Consider the following 18,696-nt stretch of genomic DNA (forward strand, 5'->3'; position numbering starts at 1 on the left):
ATTCCTGCTGTGCTGATATTTGGCAGGGACACGATGCGAGTACCTGCTTGTTGCTGAAAAATGCTGTTGTATTTTTAATGACCATCAGCAGCACAACCTTGATTTTTTTTTTTTTTTATTTTTTATTTAAATGTCATCCTAAATGTAGCAGTTCCAGCCTCCTCTGCCATGGTGTGTGGGTGTCTGAGCAGGGATGAATCAGAAAGCAGAAAGAATTGCTGGTGCTTTCTGTGACTCCCAAGTTTTCCTGGAGGGCTTCCTGCCCAGGAATTAGCTTGGGGGGTCCATGGGCTGTGTTGCAGTGTGGCAGCCCCTGCTCCCTCCTGCCTGTCCCCCCTCTACTGATGCCTGATTAAATTGTTTGATGCTGAATGGCTTTGCTAGGTTTCTCCACCAGGAGCTGGTGTTCCATGGGTTGTGCTTTCTGTTTATGGAAAAGAGATAAATAAATGAAAAAGGTAAAAAAATATGGTTTTCCAGCTTTTGTAGATGCAGCTTTTTCTCTGCCTGGAAGCTTTCCCCAGGCTTCACTTTGGGAGGTGAAATCTGGGCTTGGCATTGGCCAGGTGGTGATTTGCTGTTGCAAATGGAGCAAAGCCTCAGTTTTGAATCATGACTCAGTGAAACAAATCTCCTTTGCTTGTCTGAACCAGTTCTAAGGGCACCAGTAAACCCAGTGGGACAAAGAGCAGCTGGAGTTTAAACCATGACATTGCAGTGGGAGTGATGCTCCCCGTGATCCTGCATCTTCCCTTCCCTTTGGAGGAGCTGGGAGAGGCAGGGGGGATATTGAGGCTCATCAGCCAAGGGCTTGTTGGAGAGCAATCCCTCCCATCAGGGGGTGCAATCCCTCCCACCCGGGGGTGCTCAGGGGCACGGGGGGAGCTGCTGGAAAGATTTTCTTGCTGGATCCATGCTGCCTCCCTCCTGGGTGACGGGAGGAACCGAGAGCTGGGGAACAGATGGCAGGGTTAAAATAGGAGAGAGCAACGTGGAGCTGCTGCTGGGAGGGAGAGAAGTGAAGTGCCTGTTCTCACACTTCACTTTGTGTCTCGTGGAGGAGCTGCAGAGTGCCTGTGCTCCGCTGGCATTCCCAACAGGGACACGCCAGGCAAAGGCTTGCTGTTATTTTTTTTTCAATATTATTAATGCTTGTCTTAAAGAAAAACCAGCTCAGATAAGCAAGCGAACAAATAAAGCAAATATCAGCAAAAGGTTTTAGCCTCAGGCCACCTTTTAAGGTCTCAATATTATTAGTGTGATGCTTTAGGCACTCACTGGTGCTGGAGGGAACTGGGAATGCTGGAGGGAATTGCTACTGGGGGAATTGGAAATGTTTAGTTTGGAGAAGGAGGCTGAGGGGAGATCTTCTTGCTCTGTACACTCCTTGAGAGGAGATTGTAGGGAGGTTGGTGCTGGCCTCTTCTCTCAAGTGAGCAATGGTAAGACCAGAGGAGATGGCCTGAAGTTGCACCAGGGAAGGTTTAGGCTTGATATTAAGAAGGATTTCTTTACTGAGAGAGCAGTCAGGTGCTGGAACAGGCTGCCCAGGGAGGTGGTGGAGTCAGCATCCCTGGAGGTGTTTAAAAACTGTGTAGATGAGGCACTTTAGGCCACGCTCTAGTGGGTGATACAGATGTTGATACATATATTTTATTTGGGGGGAGTGTTGGCAGTTGGACAGGTTGATCTCAGAGGTCTTCTCCAACTGTGACAGTTCTGTGATTCTCTGGAGGACATGAGCCAGAGTGTTAGGAACCTGGTGGATAGCACTAGGGCTTTCTTCTTCCCATTCTTCCAGACAGCTTTTTGCAGTGTTTTCATGTTACCTGAGGTATGTGAATTGGCTTTGTTGGAAGATTTGAGTAACTTTGCATGCTGTGAGTGGTGCTCAGGCTGATGGGGCAGAGCTGGTGGGGATTTTTCCATGCCAGGCTGCCCTGATGCAAGCTGCTGCTGCAGAGGGGTCTCATTCACGGGTCCTGCAGCAGCAACAAAGGCCTTGGTAGGACCTTGGGTCTTCCTGCCTCTGCCCCCATCCTAGGTTGGTTCCATTTTGGATCTGGGAGGCTGGAGAAGTGCAGAAAAAAGGAGTATGAAGAGAGGAGGAGCAGGAAAGCAGGAGCCCAGCATCTTTGCTGTGGCTGCCAGTGCTCCCAGGAGCTCTTCAGTTTCCTTGTCTATAAATCAGGGGGTGCTTTGAAGCCTTTGTGATGAAAAACACTGGATGAGCTCAAGGACATGGTATTAATTCTGCAATATTGTTCTTGTTCCTTGCCACGTTGTGATTTTTGAAAGGAAATCAACCCCATTTTTGCAGGCTGTGGCTAGAGTGGCATGGAAATGAATGAGCTCTGCTTGCACTTGGAGAGAATTGCTCAATTTTATATTAATCAGCCTCTGATGAAACAGACCCCATCCTTAGGCACCAATATACATCTGACCTTATGGTAAAATAACAGGCTTTCAGAAAAACTTGGTGAGTATTTTGTAAGCATGGCACAAATAGATTGAATGTTGATTTATTCTTCAAAATAAAGCATAATTTTGGGTGATGGAGCGGCCAGGGGGTTGGAATTCCTGTGATGTCCTTCTCCATGCACTGTGGAGCACTTGTCTCATACCTCCCTGGAAGGATCAGTCATTCAGCACGTGCTGGAAAAGAGCTCAGGCAGTTACCTTGATGGTTGCTGGTGGAGGATGAGGCACCCAGTCCAACCCTTAAATCACAGCAGGCTGACAGTGCCTCCTGAGAGGACTGCAGGGACCCATCCCTCACTGTCAGGAGAAGGGAGAAGATGGGATAACCTTGGCAGGGCTCTTTCATACCTTTCCCTCCTCTGCCTCCATGCTGACAGGGTGATGGCCATAGCCCTTAGGATCAAAAAAATTTTTTTTCATCAGAAAATGGTTTGTGAGGCTTAGATTAAACTTGTGGAAGCTGAGCTGGTATCTGAGGCTCTTGAGAGCTGCACCCCCCTACTTGCCCTGATGTTGGTGGGAGCTTTGGGTGTCCAACCCCTCCAAAGCTAACCAGGGGGTTACTGGCCATCAGCAATGATGTTCCTGTATATGAGGGCCATGTTCTGGCACCAAAATAAAGCTCAGAACCATGAAGTCAAGAATCAGAAGAAGAGAGGAGCTCTGAGATGTCCTCAGGAGCCTCACACATGCTGGGACAGCAGCAGTCCAGCCTGGTCTCACTTTGGGACTGTGTGTCACCTCCCATCTGGTTTTGTGGCACCTTTTTTTTACAGACATAAAATTCTCATGGGTTAGGTGGGGTTTTTTGACAGGGATTCAGCAGAACAGTTTGGCATGGTTGATTGTGGCACCTAAGATTTTGTTGTCCAGGGTTGGTACTCACTCTTCTACTCTTCTCCACCCAGAGGTGAGGAATTGGAGAAGTTTCACTGCAACTCGACTCAGTCTTCCTGTTCACATCACTTCTCTCTGGACCACTCATGATGGCTGTGGCAAACTCCTTGGTTTGGGTGACTCAAACGAGGACCCTGGTGGCTGGGGTGCTGGGTCCCAGTTGTAGGTGCTTTCTGCACCCCTGCCAGGTGTCCTGCTGTGGCAAATTACCTGTTCTGTATTTTTATTTAAGTACTTTTCCAGCTTTTCGTATAAATCTAGTTATCCATCTGTTCTGCTACATTATAGCACTGAAGCTCATCTGATTTTTTTTTAGATCCTGGTCCAAAGTGTGGGCTCAGGCAAGCTGGGTCTCCTCCCCTGGGGCCTCCTCCTGGTTCTTGACCCTGGCCATGCCTCCAGAAGTATCTCCACTGCTCTTCCAGCTCCAACCCACTGCGACTGCAGAGGGCCAGAAGCTCATGCTGGGTGATTCCCACCTCCCTGGAATACCTGAGAGCAGAGTTTTCCCTGCTTGAACCCGATGTCACCGTGTCCCCAGGGAGCACGGGGCTGGGCTGTAATGGGATATTACAGCCTCCTGCTTTCAGCAGAGGTGTTGTAGAGCTCACAAGAAGCTCACTTATTTCTTGCTGGTGCCTGGGATGCATGGAGATGGTCAGTGCCCAGTCAGGGTTCCCCCAGCTTTTCCCAGGCAGTTTTCCATCCTATTTCTCCTTCTCTGGGGTGACTCATGCTCCCTTGGTGAAAGTATTGCATCATCCCATCAAAAATCACAGAATGGCATCCTCAGCTCCAGCTTCTCCTCTGCTGTTCTCTTCTCCTCTTAGCAACAAATGCTCAATAACCTAATTGCTCATTAAAAACCACACTGGCATCCGTGCAACCCTTTATGCCACGTTGAGACAAGTTGCTCTCCCAGGGCTGCTGCTGCTCCCCCACTGCCACGGTGAGCGCCTGGCTTGGGAGAAAGTGAGAAGGCAGCATTGCATTGAAGTGGAGATTTTTATCTTCTCTGGGTTATGGTATTTGTTTTTTTTTTAATGTCTCTCCTATATTCTGTCCTTTTGAACATCTAACGCCTCTTTAATGCTTCACATCTTCCATACGAAATTGTTGTATTGTGTTGCCTATTGAAACCTGGTTTCCTTTTGTCAGGTTTCCCCCTCCCTCACCCCTGCTTTCTTCTTGGCTGTATTTTGATCGGCACAACTACTTAGGGCTCCATTTTTCTGGGTGGTTTTTAATCTCCTTAAGTCCCAGCTCTGAAGGCCTTTGTCTGTGATAAACTCAGGTTTGAGCTGGTGCTCAGAGAAGAGGTTTTCTAGGCCAGTTCTGCTGCATGCAGACCCCAGTGGGGGCTCTGGGGGTGTCCGTGCTTCATCCCTCCTTCTAACCCTGAATAATTGCAAGCAGCCTTGTTGGGCTTGGGGTTATTTTATTATTCCTGTGGACGTCTCCCATTGTGCTTGCAAACGTCCTTTCCCATAGTGTGGGACTGTGCAGTAATGGAAAGCCTGTGTGTTAAATATGTATTTTTGTAAGAGGTTCAGCTCAGTGTTCACCAGCATCCTGCGGCAGAGCTGGGGGTGGGGGCTGCAGGATTGTTGGCCTTCAGTTGTCCCAGTTACCCTCCTCTGAAGAACAGAGTTAGGAAGGAGATGTAGCCATAGGAATGGGTATTCTCCTCCTGTCTCTCTTGGACTGGTTTAATGCTTTTTCTTTTTTCTTTTCTTTTTCTTAAACCTGCCATCTAAAATTCAATAGTGCAAGTATTAACGAGCTGCTCATCCTCATCCTCCCTCTTTTTTCTGCCCTCATTCAGAGGCTCATATTTACAGCTCTACTTTGGGCTGGAATTACTGAATCCCAGTCAAACCTGTAAATGCTGACATCATAATGATCAGCTTTATCTCTCTGTCTATTACTTGTCAGGTGATGTTAGTGTGAATATACTTACAAGGGCTGCCAGAAATCCTCCAAATACAGAGGTGTCTGAAAAAATACTCGGTCTTTTCACAGGCGACCCTGCTTGTATTGCTTCTGCTTTCCAGGCTGCACAGAAATTTCTTTTTCCATCAGCTTTCAGATTCTTTCCCAGGTGTGATGGTTTGGGTGGCTCCAGAAGCCACCAAGGCCTGGAGCTGTAATGCCATTTTGAGGACACATCAGTCCTGGGCCGCTCCACCACTGTGAGCAAAATGTTGATGCACTCTCCTTTTCTTCCTTAACACATTTTGGAGTAGAAAAAAACCAGTGAAAACTGGGGAGGGGGACAGGAGGGCAAGGTGTGAGCCATGCTGCATGGTGACCTGTTTCTGATGCTTAGGTTATAGCACAAGCTGAATAGCCTACAGTAATTTTTTTTGCCTTTTTCTCAGACTTTCAGACTGTGATCCCTGGCTTTGATTTCCAAGGCAGCATTGCAGCCTGCTGGTTCTGATGAGAGGAGAGACCCATTAATTCCTGTCTAGCCTGGTGATTATCATGCCTTTCTACTCTCACACCAGGGCTTTCATCAAAGCACCAGCTCCCCAGCCTCCCCTGGCCCAGCTCTGTGGCCACCAGAGCCATGTGTGTGGCCATCACTTTAGTGGGACAAGAGAAACATGGTGCTTAGCACCCTGGTCCTGCCAGGCACCCACATTTGCACCTCTTTTTGGGCTTTCTCTGCCAGGCTTCATTAGGATGCTTAGAGTAAGGCTCTGACCCCTTTTTTTTCCTAGCATCTCATGTAGTTTTTACAACAAGCAAGCCAAGAAATAAATATTATATGTGTGTCCTTGCCAGAGCAGTAGAGACAAGGGCATATGCCTGCCTGCCCTGTTCTGTGCTTCTGAGTCCCCAGGTCCCTCCGCACCACTTGGCTTTCGTTTTTTTTCTTTAATTTAAATCTAATTTTGCTGCCGTATTGCAAGTTCCCATCTAGCTCAGGAGCTGCTGTTGCCTCAGGGCCCTGTTGCTGCTTCTCACTCTGCCCACTCCCTTTGCATGTGCCAGCTGGAAAAACTTGGAGAAGTTTCTCCTGAATTTGTGCAAGTGTGCTTGGGGTCATCCCAGGAGGAACAGGGTATGAATATCCTTTAATGGATACTACTCTTAAAAAATCCCTTCTTCAGCTGCTTCCATGTAAAGACTTTGCCAGTGAGAATGGCAGAGAAGCCTGAGCTGGATCTTAAGGAGCAGCAGATGTGTCCCCTGTGGTGATGCTGCTCCTAAGAATGCCTAAAACAACATCCAGAGAGGAATGGGAGCCATCCCACAAGCCATCCCACAAGCAGGAGGTGCAGGGGATTGCAAGCCACAGCACCTGGGGAGAGCTTTCTGATCCCAGCTCGAGACCCCATCTCCTCCAGGAAGCCTCCATCCTGTTGGTGGGTCCTCTGGGTGATCATCCCCATCCTAAGGTCTTGCTGCTTCCACAAAGAGCTTTAATAGAAGAAAGAAAAGGAAAAAAGAGGAGAAAAGGAGCTTCCTGACCTAGGGTCCCACATCTGCCTTCACCTCTCAGCTAAGACCCATCCCTAGGGCACCACTTCATTTCAGGTTTACTGGGATATCACTGACTGCAGCACACCAGACCTTGGTTTTGTTACTTTTCTCCCCTCTCTGTGAGGGGAGCCGTTGAGGCTGGTGGTGTTTTGGCAAACAAGCCTTGCCTGGAATAATTCCTCACCTCTTGTGGGAAGTTGTAACTCAACCACCATCAGCCTGTACCAGCTTTGCTGCTCTTTGGGAACAGAATGAGAGGTAAGTGGCTGTGATGGACATGGGCCCCATGGCTGGGAGGCACCAGGAGCTCCGAGGTGAGGGAATGCAGTGTGGCTCTGCAGTCAGGGAGGCTCCTGCCAGGCTGTGTTTAGCACCCAGGGATCTCTCTTGGGAAGCTGCTGCAACCTGAGCACGGTGCCTCTGCTGAGTCCCTGTCACCTTGTGGCTGTTCCTCACCCAGGTTGGGCTCATCTGTTGAGCACATCCACATCTCTGCCTTCACTGCAGTGTCAGGGAATGCTCTTTGTCCTAGGCTGTCCCTCTCCCAAGCCTCAGAATTTCATTTCAGTGGATTTCCTTGCTGGAGCCACCATTTCCTTCCCCATTAGCAGATTAGCACAGGTTGAATTTCCCATGTGAGCACTCCACAGGCCATCTCATTGTATTTATTTTGTTCCCTGAGCTTGACAGTGTAATTTGTACAGATCTGTGCTGAGTTTTCCAAAGCCTCAAATGAGCTTTTTTTTTTCTTTTTTTGGTTAGTGTGAAGCCTGGGCTATCAATGGTAGAGACATTAAACAACAGAAATACTGAGCAGCAAGCAGCACACCCAGCATCCAGGAGGGTTTGCTAACCTCTAGAGGTGCTCCTTGGCAAAAACTCCATGGTTCAGAGATTTTAATTAGATCAAATCCTCCAGGTGGCCAGCCAAGCACTAAAAGGCATACCAATTTGTTCAGTTGCATCGTCCCTTGCTCTAAGAGGTTTTTATTATTTATTTTAGATGGATGTGATGAAAGAACTTGGATATCCCAAACCTAATATTTTCCTTGAATGGAGCTAAGTGGTGTAGCACGGTGCAGACTCAGAGAAGTGCCAGCCTGGAAACTTCTTCTGCCCTTTCTTTTGGTTTCCCTTGCCTGGTGTAACTTGCATGTGATGTTGGGTTGAGTTTTTGGATCAAATTATGTATTTTCTGATTGCCAGCTCTTCCTTGGGCTCTGAAAATGCAGCTGTGGTTTCTTTGGCTTTTGTTTGTACCATTCTTGGAGCCCCAGTATTGAAAACCTGCCTGGCAGCCTGAGTGCTGGTGTGCCAGGCTGAGCTGAACCCACACACCGTGCCTTCCCCAGGAAAAGCCCAACCCAGCTGTACACAAAGGCAGAGACTTTCCAGTCATCACTGGAAAAACAGCTGGAAAACAACAACTCTTCCCTTCCCCCTCCTGCCTGGTTTGCAGCAGAGCCTGGCATGGCAGGAGGGAGGTCTGCTGAAGGAGGGGGCAGCTGAAGGCTTTGGGGTTGGTGTTCTTCACATGTGTTGACCCCCTGCCTCATGCTCCAGAATCAGAGCCAAACCATCAGAGATGTCATCACTGCTCTGTCAGAAGAAGGGGCTGGCCATAGGGGTCATTTCCCAACAGGTTGAGGTGGAAAATAGCATCTTGTTGCTGCAGGAGGAGCAGCTCTGCTCTGCCTGTTGACATGGTGAGGATGGAGAATAAAGACATCTTGGTACATGCATTGGGTCCCACCTGGACTCAAGGCACTAGCAGGGGCTGGTTTGCTCCCAGGCATGCTGGGTCTGCAGGCACAAGTGGTGGATCACACTGTGAAAATCTCCTCCTGAAGCCTCTAGGTTATTTCTTTCTCCTCTCTTCCCTGTCTGGGGCAGGTCACAGCTGTCCCCCTCCCTGGAAGGGGTCCTGCTGCAGCAGACAAGTGAAGACAGAGAGATCAAAGGTGGCTTTCAACACCCCTCTGCTTTTCTGCCTTGAGGTCAGCCTGGTAATTGCAGTGAGTGACCTGCACACCACATCTGCCATCTCTGAGCCCTGTTTGACTCCTGCGGGTGCAAGAAGCAAAGTCTAGCTTGAGCAGGGGAGGGTTGGAGACATTACCCAGCCACAGTTGAGCTTTGTGTTTGGCTGTTTCTGGGCACGATGGGTGGAATTCAAAGCTGCTCCCCACCCAAATCCATTTGTCTTCTGGTTTTTGTTCTTTCATGACCCTGTCTGCTTCTGTCTCTCTCATTTCTTGGGTGATGCTTGGCACTGGCTGCTCCAGCAGCTTTCTGGGGGCAGTGAGAGCTGTGGGTGTTTTGCTGCAGCAGGGAGGTGTGACCTTTGTCTGGCTGCAGTGCAATTGGTGCTTCAAAGGTGAGCAGAGGCTTCAGAGCTGCAGCGATTGCTCAGAGCACCACAGACCCGGGGTCAGGGATGTAGACAGCCAGGACATTGTGCTCTCACTGCAAACCCCCGCCAAAGAGGGAGCCTGGAGCATTTAACCTCCTCACCACCTCCAAAGATGTATTAGAAGAGAGTTTGCAAAGTGCCCGTGTGGCTGAGGTGTCCCTGCAGGCACCCAGGGGCATCCAGACAGCCAAAGCTCGTCCTCTTCTGCTTGCATCTGGGGCAGCTGGTGACATCCAGACCTGATGTTTTAGCCCTGTTTTTGCAGACAGAGGAATGGGTTTAACCACTTATAGTCCTTGGAGCAAAAAGCACTGAATGCAGGAGGTGTGTGGGAGGTGAGACCAGGTGTAATGTGGGATTCAGAAGCTCTAGGCCAAACAGGACCTTCCTCCAGGGGAGCTGTAGCACAGGAGCAATTAAAAATAAATCAGCACCTTAACAGGGAGTGAGGAGCAGGCCAGAGGGGGACAGTGAGAGCCAAAATTAAAGGACTATTGTAAGGATATGATGCATAGCGAGAGGGTTAAAGGCTGTGAGGGAAATGCTGCTTGCCAGGGGGTGGTGGGAAGGTCATGGCTACACAGTGGGACTGTGTGGATGACCCAACGTGCCCATCCCCAGCCCTGCTGCCATGGCTTCAGGTTGCATCACCCATGTGCAGTGTTTGGGGTGACCCCCAGGGCTTCACAGCTGCTCTGTACCCACCCCCTGGTGGGACCTGGGGGGGCTTTGCTCTGGGATCAGGCTGGGGGTGTCTGCTTCGGGGTCCATCCACTCTGACCCTCCTTTGATGTTGTCCCTACAGCAACCCCAAAGTGCAGATAGAAGCAATAGAGGGTGGTGCACTGCAGAAGCTCCTGGTGATTCTGGCCACTGAGCAACCCCTGACTGTCAAGAAGAAGGTAAGCAAGTTGGGGACACACCTCTGGGCAAAGCTGTGTGGTGCTGAACCTCCATGGGAGAGCTCCCATGGTGGTGGGAGTGCAGGACACTGCTCTCTGTGCTGGGGGGGCTCAGGGTGCTGTCCCACTCCAGTGGGACTTGGCAGGGTCAGGCAGGGCAGCTCTGCCAGCCTGCAGGGGACAGGGTCCCCGGGCAGGCGTACCCATCAGAGGCTAACAAAGATGGGAGCTGACGTTTGGAAGCAGCTAATTGCTGGAGCCAGCCCCTTGTCCTGCCTCTGGCAGTGGCTTTGGAGCAAACCAAGCAGCGCCGAGAGCCCCCCGGACAAATGTGCAGCGCTGTCCGTCGGGGTGAGGGCTTCCTTCCTCCTCCTCCTCCTCCTCCTCCTCTTCCCACCTCGCTGTACTCCCTGGAGCATGAGATCTCATTACCCTGGCTCTAGCGTGAGATGCCACCTCTGCAAAAGGGCCATCAGATCACTTAGTGGCTCCCAAAAACCCAGCCCCAGCAGTCAGCACCATGGCCTCCTGTGGGGCCCGGGGACTCCCAGCACTTTCCTTCATCCTGGTTGGACCTGGGGTGTGAACAGGCTCCACAAGCACGTTCCCCTTCAGTCCCCAGTAAGACCATAGTAAGACCACAGTCCACTCCAGTGGGTGAGAGGCTGGGGAACCCCTTTGCTTTCAGCACGGGTGGGAGGAGGTCCTAGCCAGAGAGATGCACTGTGCTCTGAATTCCTCCTTGGAGAGCCTGTGGCTTGATCCAGAACTTGGTTTAGGGGTGGGAAGGGACAGCCAGGCATGCAGAGGCCCTCACCAGCATGGCCTGAAGCCCTGGGTGGTGGGTATGGGTTCTTTCCAGTGAGCCTGACTGTGTCCTGCTGGCAGCTGCTGGAGAGCAGTGAGAGGGATGAGCTCAGTGTTGTCAGCATTTACACCCAGTCTTAAGAGAACCTCCAAGGGTTGAATCCCCTTTCCCAGGAGTTCAGACACTTGTAATTTCCAGTTCCCATGCTCTCTATGGTCTCCTTCTGACCAGGATCCCCAGGACAGGTCGGTGCCCCAGCCCCTTCCCACTCAGGAAAGGCCAAAAGCTCTTTTCTTCCTGCACACCGCCCCCCCGACCACCCTGTCCTATAGTTAGAAAAGGAGACAGAAACATCCTCTGATTCGGAAGGTGGAAAACAGAAACAAACTGGAATGGGGGAAGCTCAGCTGTCAGCTCAGATCTGTCCCAGGAGAGCTGAGGCTGTGCTCCACCTCGCTGGCTGGCAGTGCCCGTGGCAATGTCCCGGTCCCTGCTGGGGCAGAATCCTGCCCGGGGCAGCCTCAGCCTGTCCCCTCTGCCAGACACGGTCATCAAAAGCAGACAAGTGTAAAATCCACTCCTTGGCCCTTAATTGCCTCCTGGGTGGTCACCCTGGGCTGCTGGAGGCCCAGGAGGCAAGTGCAGGGCATGCTGGTGGCTCTTGCTGGCCCTGTGTGATGCTGCTCCATGACAGACCCTGTTTTGGGGGTCCTGTCCTGTGGAACAAGTGTGGTCTTGGCTTCCAGCCATGTGGCTGCAAGGGAGATGTTCCTCAGGTGTCCAAATAATCTTGAGGAGATCGGGCTCAGCTGAGGGGTGCTAGAGCCTGCTTTGCCCCATCCCTGGGTGGGCTCTGTACTGGTGGGTGGGAACTGAGAGGGAAGTGACAGCAATGGGTCCCTTCAGGTGCTGGCCACACTCTGGGTTACTGTTGTAGTGAACATGGTGACAGCACAGGTTGACATTTGGGTGGTAGTCACCCATAGTTCAGGTAGCCTTGCAGTGTCAAGAGTAAAGGGGGCTCTGAGAGATGCCCCTCAGTGAGGACAGGTTTGAGTGCAGATGTTGGGGAACTCCTTGTGGATTCATATGGAGCTGAGGAGCTGCAGCCAGGTGGGTTGGAGCATTTCTCTTGTCCCTGTGGGATGCTATGAAGGAAAGTGGTGTCCGTGGCCACCATGCTGATGGACCTCTCTCCCCACCAGGCTCTCTTTGCTCTCTCCTCCATGCTGAGGCACTTCCCCTACGCCCAGCAGCAGTTCCTCAAGCTGGGTGGCCTCCAGGTCCTCAGGAGCCTCTTCAGGCAGAAGGGGATGGACACCCTCCATGTCCGTGTGGTGACGCTGCTCTACGACCTCATCATGGAGAAGGTGAGGAGCCAGGAGGGGGAAGGACAGGACCTGGCCAGGCCATCACCCCCCTGATGGGGTGAAGGGCCCATTGGTCACCCCTGAGGATGAGGGTGAGGAGGGGCCCATCCAGCATCGGTGCTGGTCTGTGCTGGTGGGATGCGTTGAGCAGGTGCTACAGGAGACAAGTGCCCAGGAGAGACCAGAACAAGCATAAAACTTTATATTTCACTAACCCACCATTGCTGTTTCCACCTGAGAGTGTTTGAATAACAAACCAGCCAGGACAGGAGCAGGGACCCGAGGCAGCGGGCCGGGTGTTTTATTTTCCGCTCCCTCTGCGTGCTGCTGTAAATGTCAGGTTAAACCCTGTCTGGCCTTGCCCCTTGCTTCCTGTTTAGTCTGTGTGTTGCTCCGACTCCAAAGAATGGAAATTAAATCCACTTTCACTCAGTTTGCAGCCAGTTTGCTGCCAGGGTCCTTGGGTTTCAGGCGCCGCAGAACCCCCCCGTTTCAAACGGCTGTGATCCAGGAGACTTTGTCAAGGTGAAGATTCTTGCAGAGGGTCTGAAATCTCACCAGGTGCAGTCTCTGGGGGCTCCTCGGTGTTGCCCTTCCTCGTCCCCACCGTGTCCTGTAAATCAGTGGATGGCTGGAGCCCATTGCCACAGCAAGGGACAGGGCAGAGAAAAAGCTAAGGGTGCCCCTGTGGACGCCCATGGCCCCAGGGAGGGGGTTGTCCCATTGTTTCTCCTGGTGGCTTCTGGGCACACTGGGCCCCCTGTCCCTTAATGGGCCTGGAGGAGACCTCTGAGATCCCCATCTCTTCTGCAGAGCAGGATGAAGCCAAGCAGTTGAGGTGCTGAAGGAGCTTGTCCAGCAGCACAAACCCGGAGACTTCACAGGTCTTCTGCTGAACTTCCTACCTCCTGAGGCCCCTTTCAGGCCTGTGTGATGCTGAGCCTCCCAGGCACCCAGAGTTTTCCAGGGTGGACAACCAACCCCTGTGGCCAACTTCAGGCACAGGCAACGGGGAGCCAGGTCACAACCTCATCTTAGTTTTCTGTTGAAAATCACCTTCCAATATCAGTCGCCTCATGTTATGGGATGTGCCTCTTATTCTCCAGCCAGGTGTCACCTCCTGGGAGCTGTTACTGTCTGGCAGGGATATTAATCCATGTTCCACCACTTCCTGCAGATGCTCCTTGAGAACTCACAGCACGGAGATCAAACAGAAGAGAAAATCCAGCAGTACCAGCAAGTGAAGCTCGTCCCTGCGGTGGTGGAGCAGGACTGGTGTGTGGTTGTTTCCAACCTGCTGGCCATGCCGGAGCATGACACTCGGGAGAAGGTCCTCAAGATGGTTGGTGTGCTGATGACCTTCTGCAAGGAGCGGTACCGGGAGGACCAGGCCCTCAGCACCACCCTCAGCATCCTGCGCAGCGAGTACGAGGAGCTGGCGGCGGAGGAGCAGCGGGAAGGAGACAGAGATGGTTATTTCAAGGAACTCCTTGGCTCAGTGAATACCATCATTCAGGAATTAAGATGAAAACAGCTGTAGATGGAGTTCATTTCCAGCTAGCTCAGGGCAGCAGCGTGAGTGTTGATGGCACCAATGTAAATGCCCCTTTGAATAAATTGCTGGACTAAATGAGCTCCCACCACTGGGCGAGTGTGCCACCAGCTTCGTTAGCTAAACACACGTGCTGGGGACATGTCATCTTGTGCATGGGGTGCTGCTGGAGAAAGGTAGGTACCTGAGGGGGAATGAGCTAGAGCCTCAGCTTATGTGGCCTCCAACTGTGGTACCTTATGAGTGCTGTCAGCCCATCTGCAGGGGCTGTGGGGCTGGGCAGGGCTGAGGGGTGTGGGACTGTCCTTGGGGGGCACCTCTGCAGCACGAGGGAAGCAGCGGTTCCTGCAGCTCTGATCTGCCCTGGTGATGGCCCTGCTGTGTCTGGGATCTTCTCCTTGATCTGTGTCATGCACCTTGGCACCCGGGCAGTGCCATTTGCCTGTGGCTTGTGTCATGCTCGTATGTGGAAGACTGAGTATGGTTTCCTAAAACACTTGGTTGGAGAGGGTCTGTGGAGGACTCAGCTCCAGCCTTTGCTCAGAGCAGGACTGTCCCCTGAAGGAGTTGGTGTGTCCATGACCACCTCCAAGCCTCCTGCAGCCCCTCTTGCTTGGAGGTCAGTCCCAATGTGCTGGGGGTCAAACACCCACGGAAGCCCTGGTGGTACCACCATGGAACTGCTGCTGACAGCACAGGGGCCAAGCTGTGATGGAACACTTTGCTGTACAAAGCCCTTCTGGGTGCTAAAATATTTCTGTCAACTGCTTATAGTGTGGCAGTTGTCACTGTTAGAGTAGTGGGGCTAATTATGAATATTGGTTTTCATTTTCCCTTCTCTTTCTGGGTTTTGATTCAGGCTGATTTGCTGGGATTAATAATTATGGTTTTTTGGGGTTTTTTTTGTTTTGGTTTGGGCTTTGGTTGGTTGGTTGGTTTTTTACTTTTTTCTCTTTCTGAAATGCATTTCCCAGCCAGTCCTGCCAGGCTTTGTAGGTTAAAAGCCAAAACTAAACCTCTGGTGCTAATGGCCAGGGTGAGCTTGGGAAGGGGCACAAAACCTGGATGCCCGGGGTGATGCTGTGGGGACATGGGGCATAGGTTTCATCTGCCTTGCCTGGCCTCCTCTCCATGTCACAGATGGATTGAGCAATCCAGGGAAGGTTTAACACCCCGTTAAGGGCTGACCAACCCTCCCTCTTCACCCCCTCCAGTCCAACCCATGCTCCCTAACTCTGCAAGTCTTAAAAATGCAGTTTTTGAGCAGCGTCTGGTTGGGTGCAGGTGCTGCAGGTGTCCTTGGACTACACCATTTTTGGCAGTTCCATGGGGACACTTGTGGTGGCAAAGGCTCTGAGGTCCTCAGGTGCCACTGATGGTCAGTGACCTCTGTATCCAGCAGCCATGTCCAAATCCCACATCCTCCTTTCCCAAGGGGCTCCAGTCTCAGTGCCAGGGCATATGGATACCCTGGGCAGGGCTCGCTGCACTGTGCATCTCTGTGACCAGGGGAGAGGAGGTGGGATACAGCATTTCATCCTTGATTTTGGAGAAACCAGGATCTCCTCATCCTCCCCACCTCCACGGTGGGGATAAGGCATTAAGCAGTATTCTGGGCCAGCATTACCCACATGCCTGGACAAACAGCAGCATTATTGCCCCTTGCACCCCTGAGAGCGTTGGGGGTGCCCATCCTTTCCCCCAAGGCCACCCCTGCCCAGGGCTGGTCTCTGAGCTGGGTGAGGTGGCAGGAGAGAGCTGCATGGAAAAGTTGTTCCTTAAACGGCGTTAAACCTCGGCACGAAGCCTCCGCAGGCAATTAAAGCAGCATAAATTCAACGTGGGCTTGATTCACCACTGAATTGAATTAAGAGCACTTTAAATTTGGAGTAAGATGATCTCCTGGGGATTTAATGTGGTTTCACTAATACACTTCAGAAGATAATACAGGTTCATCTTCCTGAGCATCCTTGTGCAGCCAGGTCCTTGCTCCCAAGGTGGGCAGGGGGGCTCCCGGGCTCAGGCACAGCCTCACAGGGTGCTGCCATCCCACAGATGTGCAAAAGAACCCCAAGCCCTTCCTGCTCACTATTTCAGTGTGTTTTGGGAGCAGCTGTGCCCTGCTTGACCCATGCCCACTCTCATGGGCAGCTGGGTGCTGCAGCCCCTCCCTGCCCAAAGCCACCATGGTCCCCTCTGTCCCCAGAGGCCAGTGGTTTTGTTTCCTGTTGAACAGTGAAGGAGAAGGGGCTGAGAGGCTCCTCTCCCCAGCACCAGCCCTTCCCCAGAGCTTAATTACACCCATCAGTAATTATTGCAATTCTTTTCAATTGGCACATTAATGAAGTTACAGCTTCTCTCACGTCCAGACCCCGCTGGCTGTGCAGGGCTGCCCCGAGGTGTCTCTGCCAGCTCCACACGGGAGGTTTTGATTAAGACTCAAATTATCCAGTGCATTGGGACCAGAATATTTCTGTTTGAAACCACTGAGCTGCCCACTCACAGCTGGCAGGGGCTCTGGGGGGCACAGGAGGGGGGGTGGGGAGGGGTGGTGGTGGCATCACCGTGTCGTGGCAGCCAGCTCCATGCACTACAGGAAGGATGTGCTGCCCCTAAGAGTGATGTGGGGGATGCTCAGCATCCCATCAGGGGTTTGGGGTGCTCGGCATTCCCGGGTGGATATGGGATGCTCAGTGTTCTCTGGTGGGTGCAGGCACAGTAAGCTGCTGGGAGGAGTGGGGAGGTTCAGCTCTAGCAAAGGGGTTTGCTGGAGTGCAGGAGCAAAAGAGCTACACCAGGGAACACTGGGGCACCCCAAATTAACCAGCAGAAAGAGTTGCTTTCCAGCTTGTTATTTCTTTCTTAGCCCTCTAACGTGTCACTCAGTGGAGTGTGTGGCAGTGTAGCTCAATAATCACAAAACACTGCATGCAGCAACCATTCTCATCAGAGCCATTTCTCATTAGTGTGTGCCTCAGATGGGATCACAGGAGCATCCCCCGGGCTCCTTTGCCTCCCTGGGATGCTCAGATGGCTGTTGCCTTCAGGCTTGGCCAGGCATTTAAGGGCCTTTGCTGTGCTTTCACCTCCAGCTCTGCAGATATTTGTGGCCCAAGGGTGTGTGTGCCCACCCAGCATGGGGAAGGGGCTGGGGGCTTCAGTGGAGCTGTGGGAGGGGGGGATGTGCTGGGAGCTGCAGCTCTGGGCTGGGACACAGAATCACTGAATGGTTTCAGTGGGAAGAGGCCTTGAAGACCATCAGGTTCCAACCCATCTCCCACCAGCCCAGGGGGCTCCAAGCCCCATCCAGCCTTCAACACTGCCAGGGATGGGGCAGCCACAGCTTCTGGGGGCAACCTGGGCACCCAGGGGCTCAGCACCCTCACCCCAAACAATTTCTCCCTCCCATCTCCTCTCCATCTCCCCTCTTGCATCTCCCCTCTCCCATCCCTCCAGGTCTGTATCCAAAATCCTTCCCCAGGTTTCCTGGAGCCCCACATCCATGCACTGGAGCCTGTTGGAGACTCCTGAGGAAGTCTTTAGTGAGGAGTTGGGTGAGTGTCTCATTTAGGAAGGCACCTTCAGAGAACCAAATATCTTCTTCAGCTCCTGGTGCAGCCTTGTACTGGGTGCACACCTCTGCTTGGCAACATCTCAGGCTTGTGGTCTCCATTGCTAACTGGGAGGTGAAAGCAGACTGGGATGCTCAATCTCCTCAGTGGTGTCCTTGCCTGAGCTGGTGCCCTGCTGTCCCATTGAGCATCCTCCATGGGATCACCAGGGTGGGATGGCTGTTCCTGAGGTCCTGGTGCATGGAAGGTATGGTGTGCCCTGGGACACTGCTCCTGGCTCCCATTCTTCACCCTTCCTTCTCCTTCCCTGAGGTCTTTCATCTCAGCTCTTTCATTCTGACTCAGTGGGAGCACCCAAACCTGCACTGGAGGTAATTGAAAGCCACATCAAAGGTGGGGATGGGGAGCTGAAGGCAGCACACTGCTGTTTCATCATCCCACCAGACAGAGATACACTCACTTAAATCCCTTGTTGTTTTATTTTCAAGCCTGTCTTGGAACTGAAAATGTCATTGCAGGTGTTTGGGCACAATCCCACCGGGTGGTCCAGCTGAAGAGCTTCTTTGAGCACCTTCATCTCCTGGGCTCTGTGATCAGATCAGTGCCACAGCTCAAAGTTCATTGTTGAGCCACCAAAACCATCCTGCAGGATGGCCAGACCAAGTGCCAGCAGCTCTGGTCCCCACACAAGGCTCCCCTCCATGGGCAGGATGAGTGGCTTTCCCACCACCAGCTCCATCCAGGAATGCTCAGCAGGCTCTTGCCATCAAACTACCCCTTTTTTCTTGTTCCTACAGCCATGTTCCTGCAGGTCTAAATTTTGGACTCACTCCAAGAGACCCTTTAGGTTCTGGCTCAGTGTTCACAGCCATAAAGCCCAGCTCTGGAATATTCCCCCTGGCAGAGGTGATTTCTGAGTGCTGGGGAGATGATTTCTCCAACCAAGTGCCCCAAAGCCTCCTGCAGAGCACATCAGAGCTGGCTTTGGTGCTGAGCAACCCCTTTAAGAAAGGGCAGAATGTCACCATGTCTGTATGTCTGTCCATACAGTGACCTGGACAGAGCAAGGCTCAGACAAAAAGGCTAATTATCACTTTGGCTAATTGACAACACAGCTTCCTCTGCTGGGTTCATGGCTGGTGGTGGGAGGAAGCCCAGCATCCAGGAGGGACTCTGCATCCAGCTGCAAGTGCAAGGAAGGACCTCTAA

The 18,696-nt window shown here is 52.1% G+C and overlaps 1 protein-coding gene across 2 annotated transcripts in view; it reads left to right on the plus strand.

Annotated features, from left to right (window-relative positions):
* SIL1 (SIL1 nucleotide exchange factor) overlaps positions 1-13,989 on the plus strand; it is an 80,441-nt gene extending 66,452 nt beyond the window's left edge. For both annotated transcript variants that reach the window (XM_071758738.1, XM_071758739.1), the window contains 3 exons: positions 10,089-10,185; positions 12,199-12,363; positions 13,541-13,989. In XM_071758738.1, coding sequence (XP_071614839.1) covers positions 10,089-10,185; positions 12,199-12,363; positions 13,541-13,891 — 613 coding nt within the window. In that variant the 3' untranslated portion in view covers positions 13,892-13,989. The remainder of the gene's footprint in view (positions 1-10,088; positions 10,186-12,198; positions 12,364-13,540) is intronic.
* Positions 13,990-18,696: the final 4,707 nt, after the last annotated feature.

This window comes from Heliangelus exortis, chromosome 15, assembly GCF_036169615.1.
Source record: "Heliangelus exortis chromosome 15, bHelExo1.hap1, whole genome shotgun sequence".
Lineage (NCBI taxonomy): Eukaryota > Metazoa > Chordata > Aves > Apodiformes > Trochilidae > Heliangelus > Heliangelus exortis.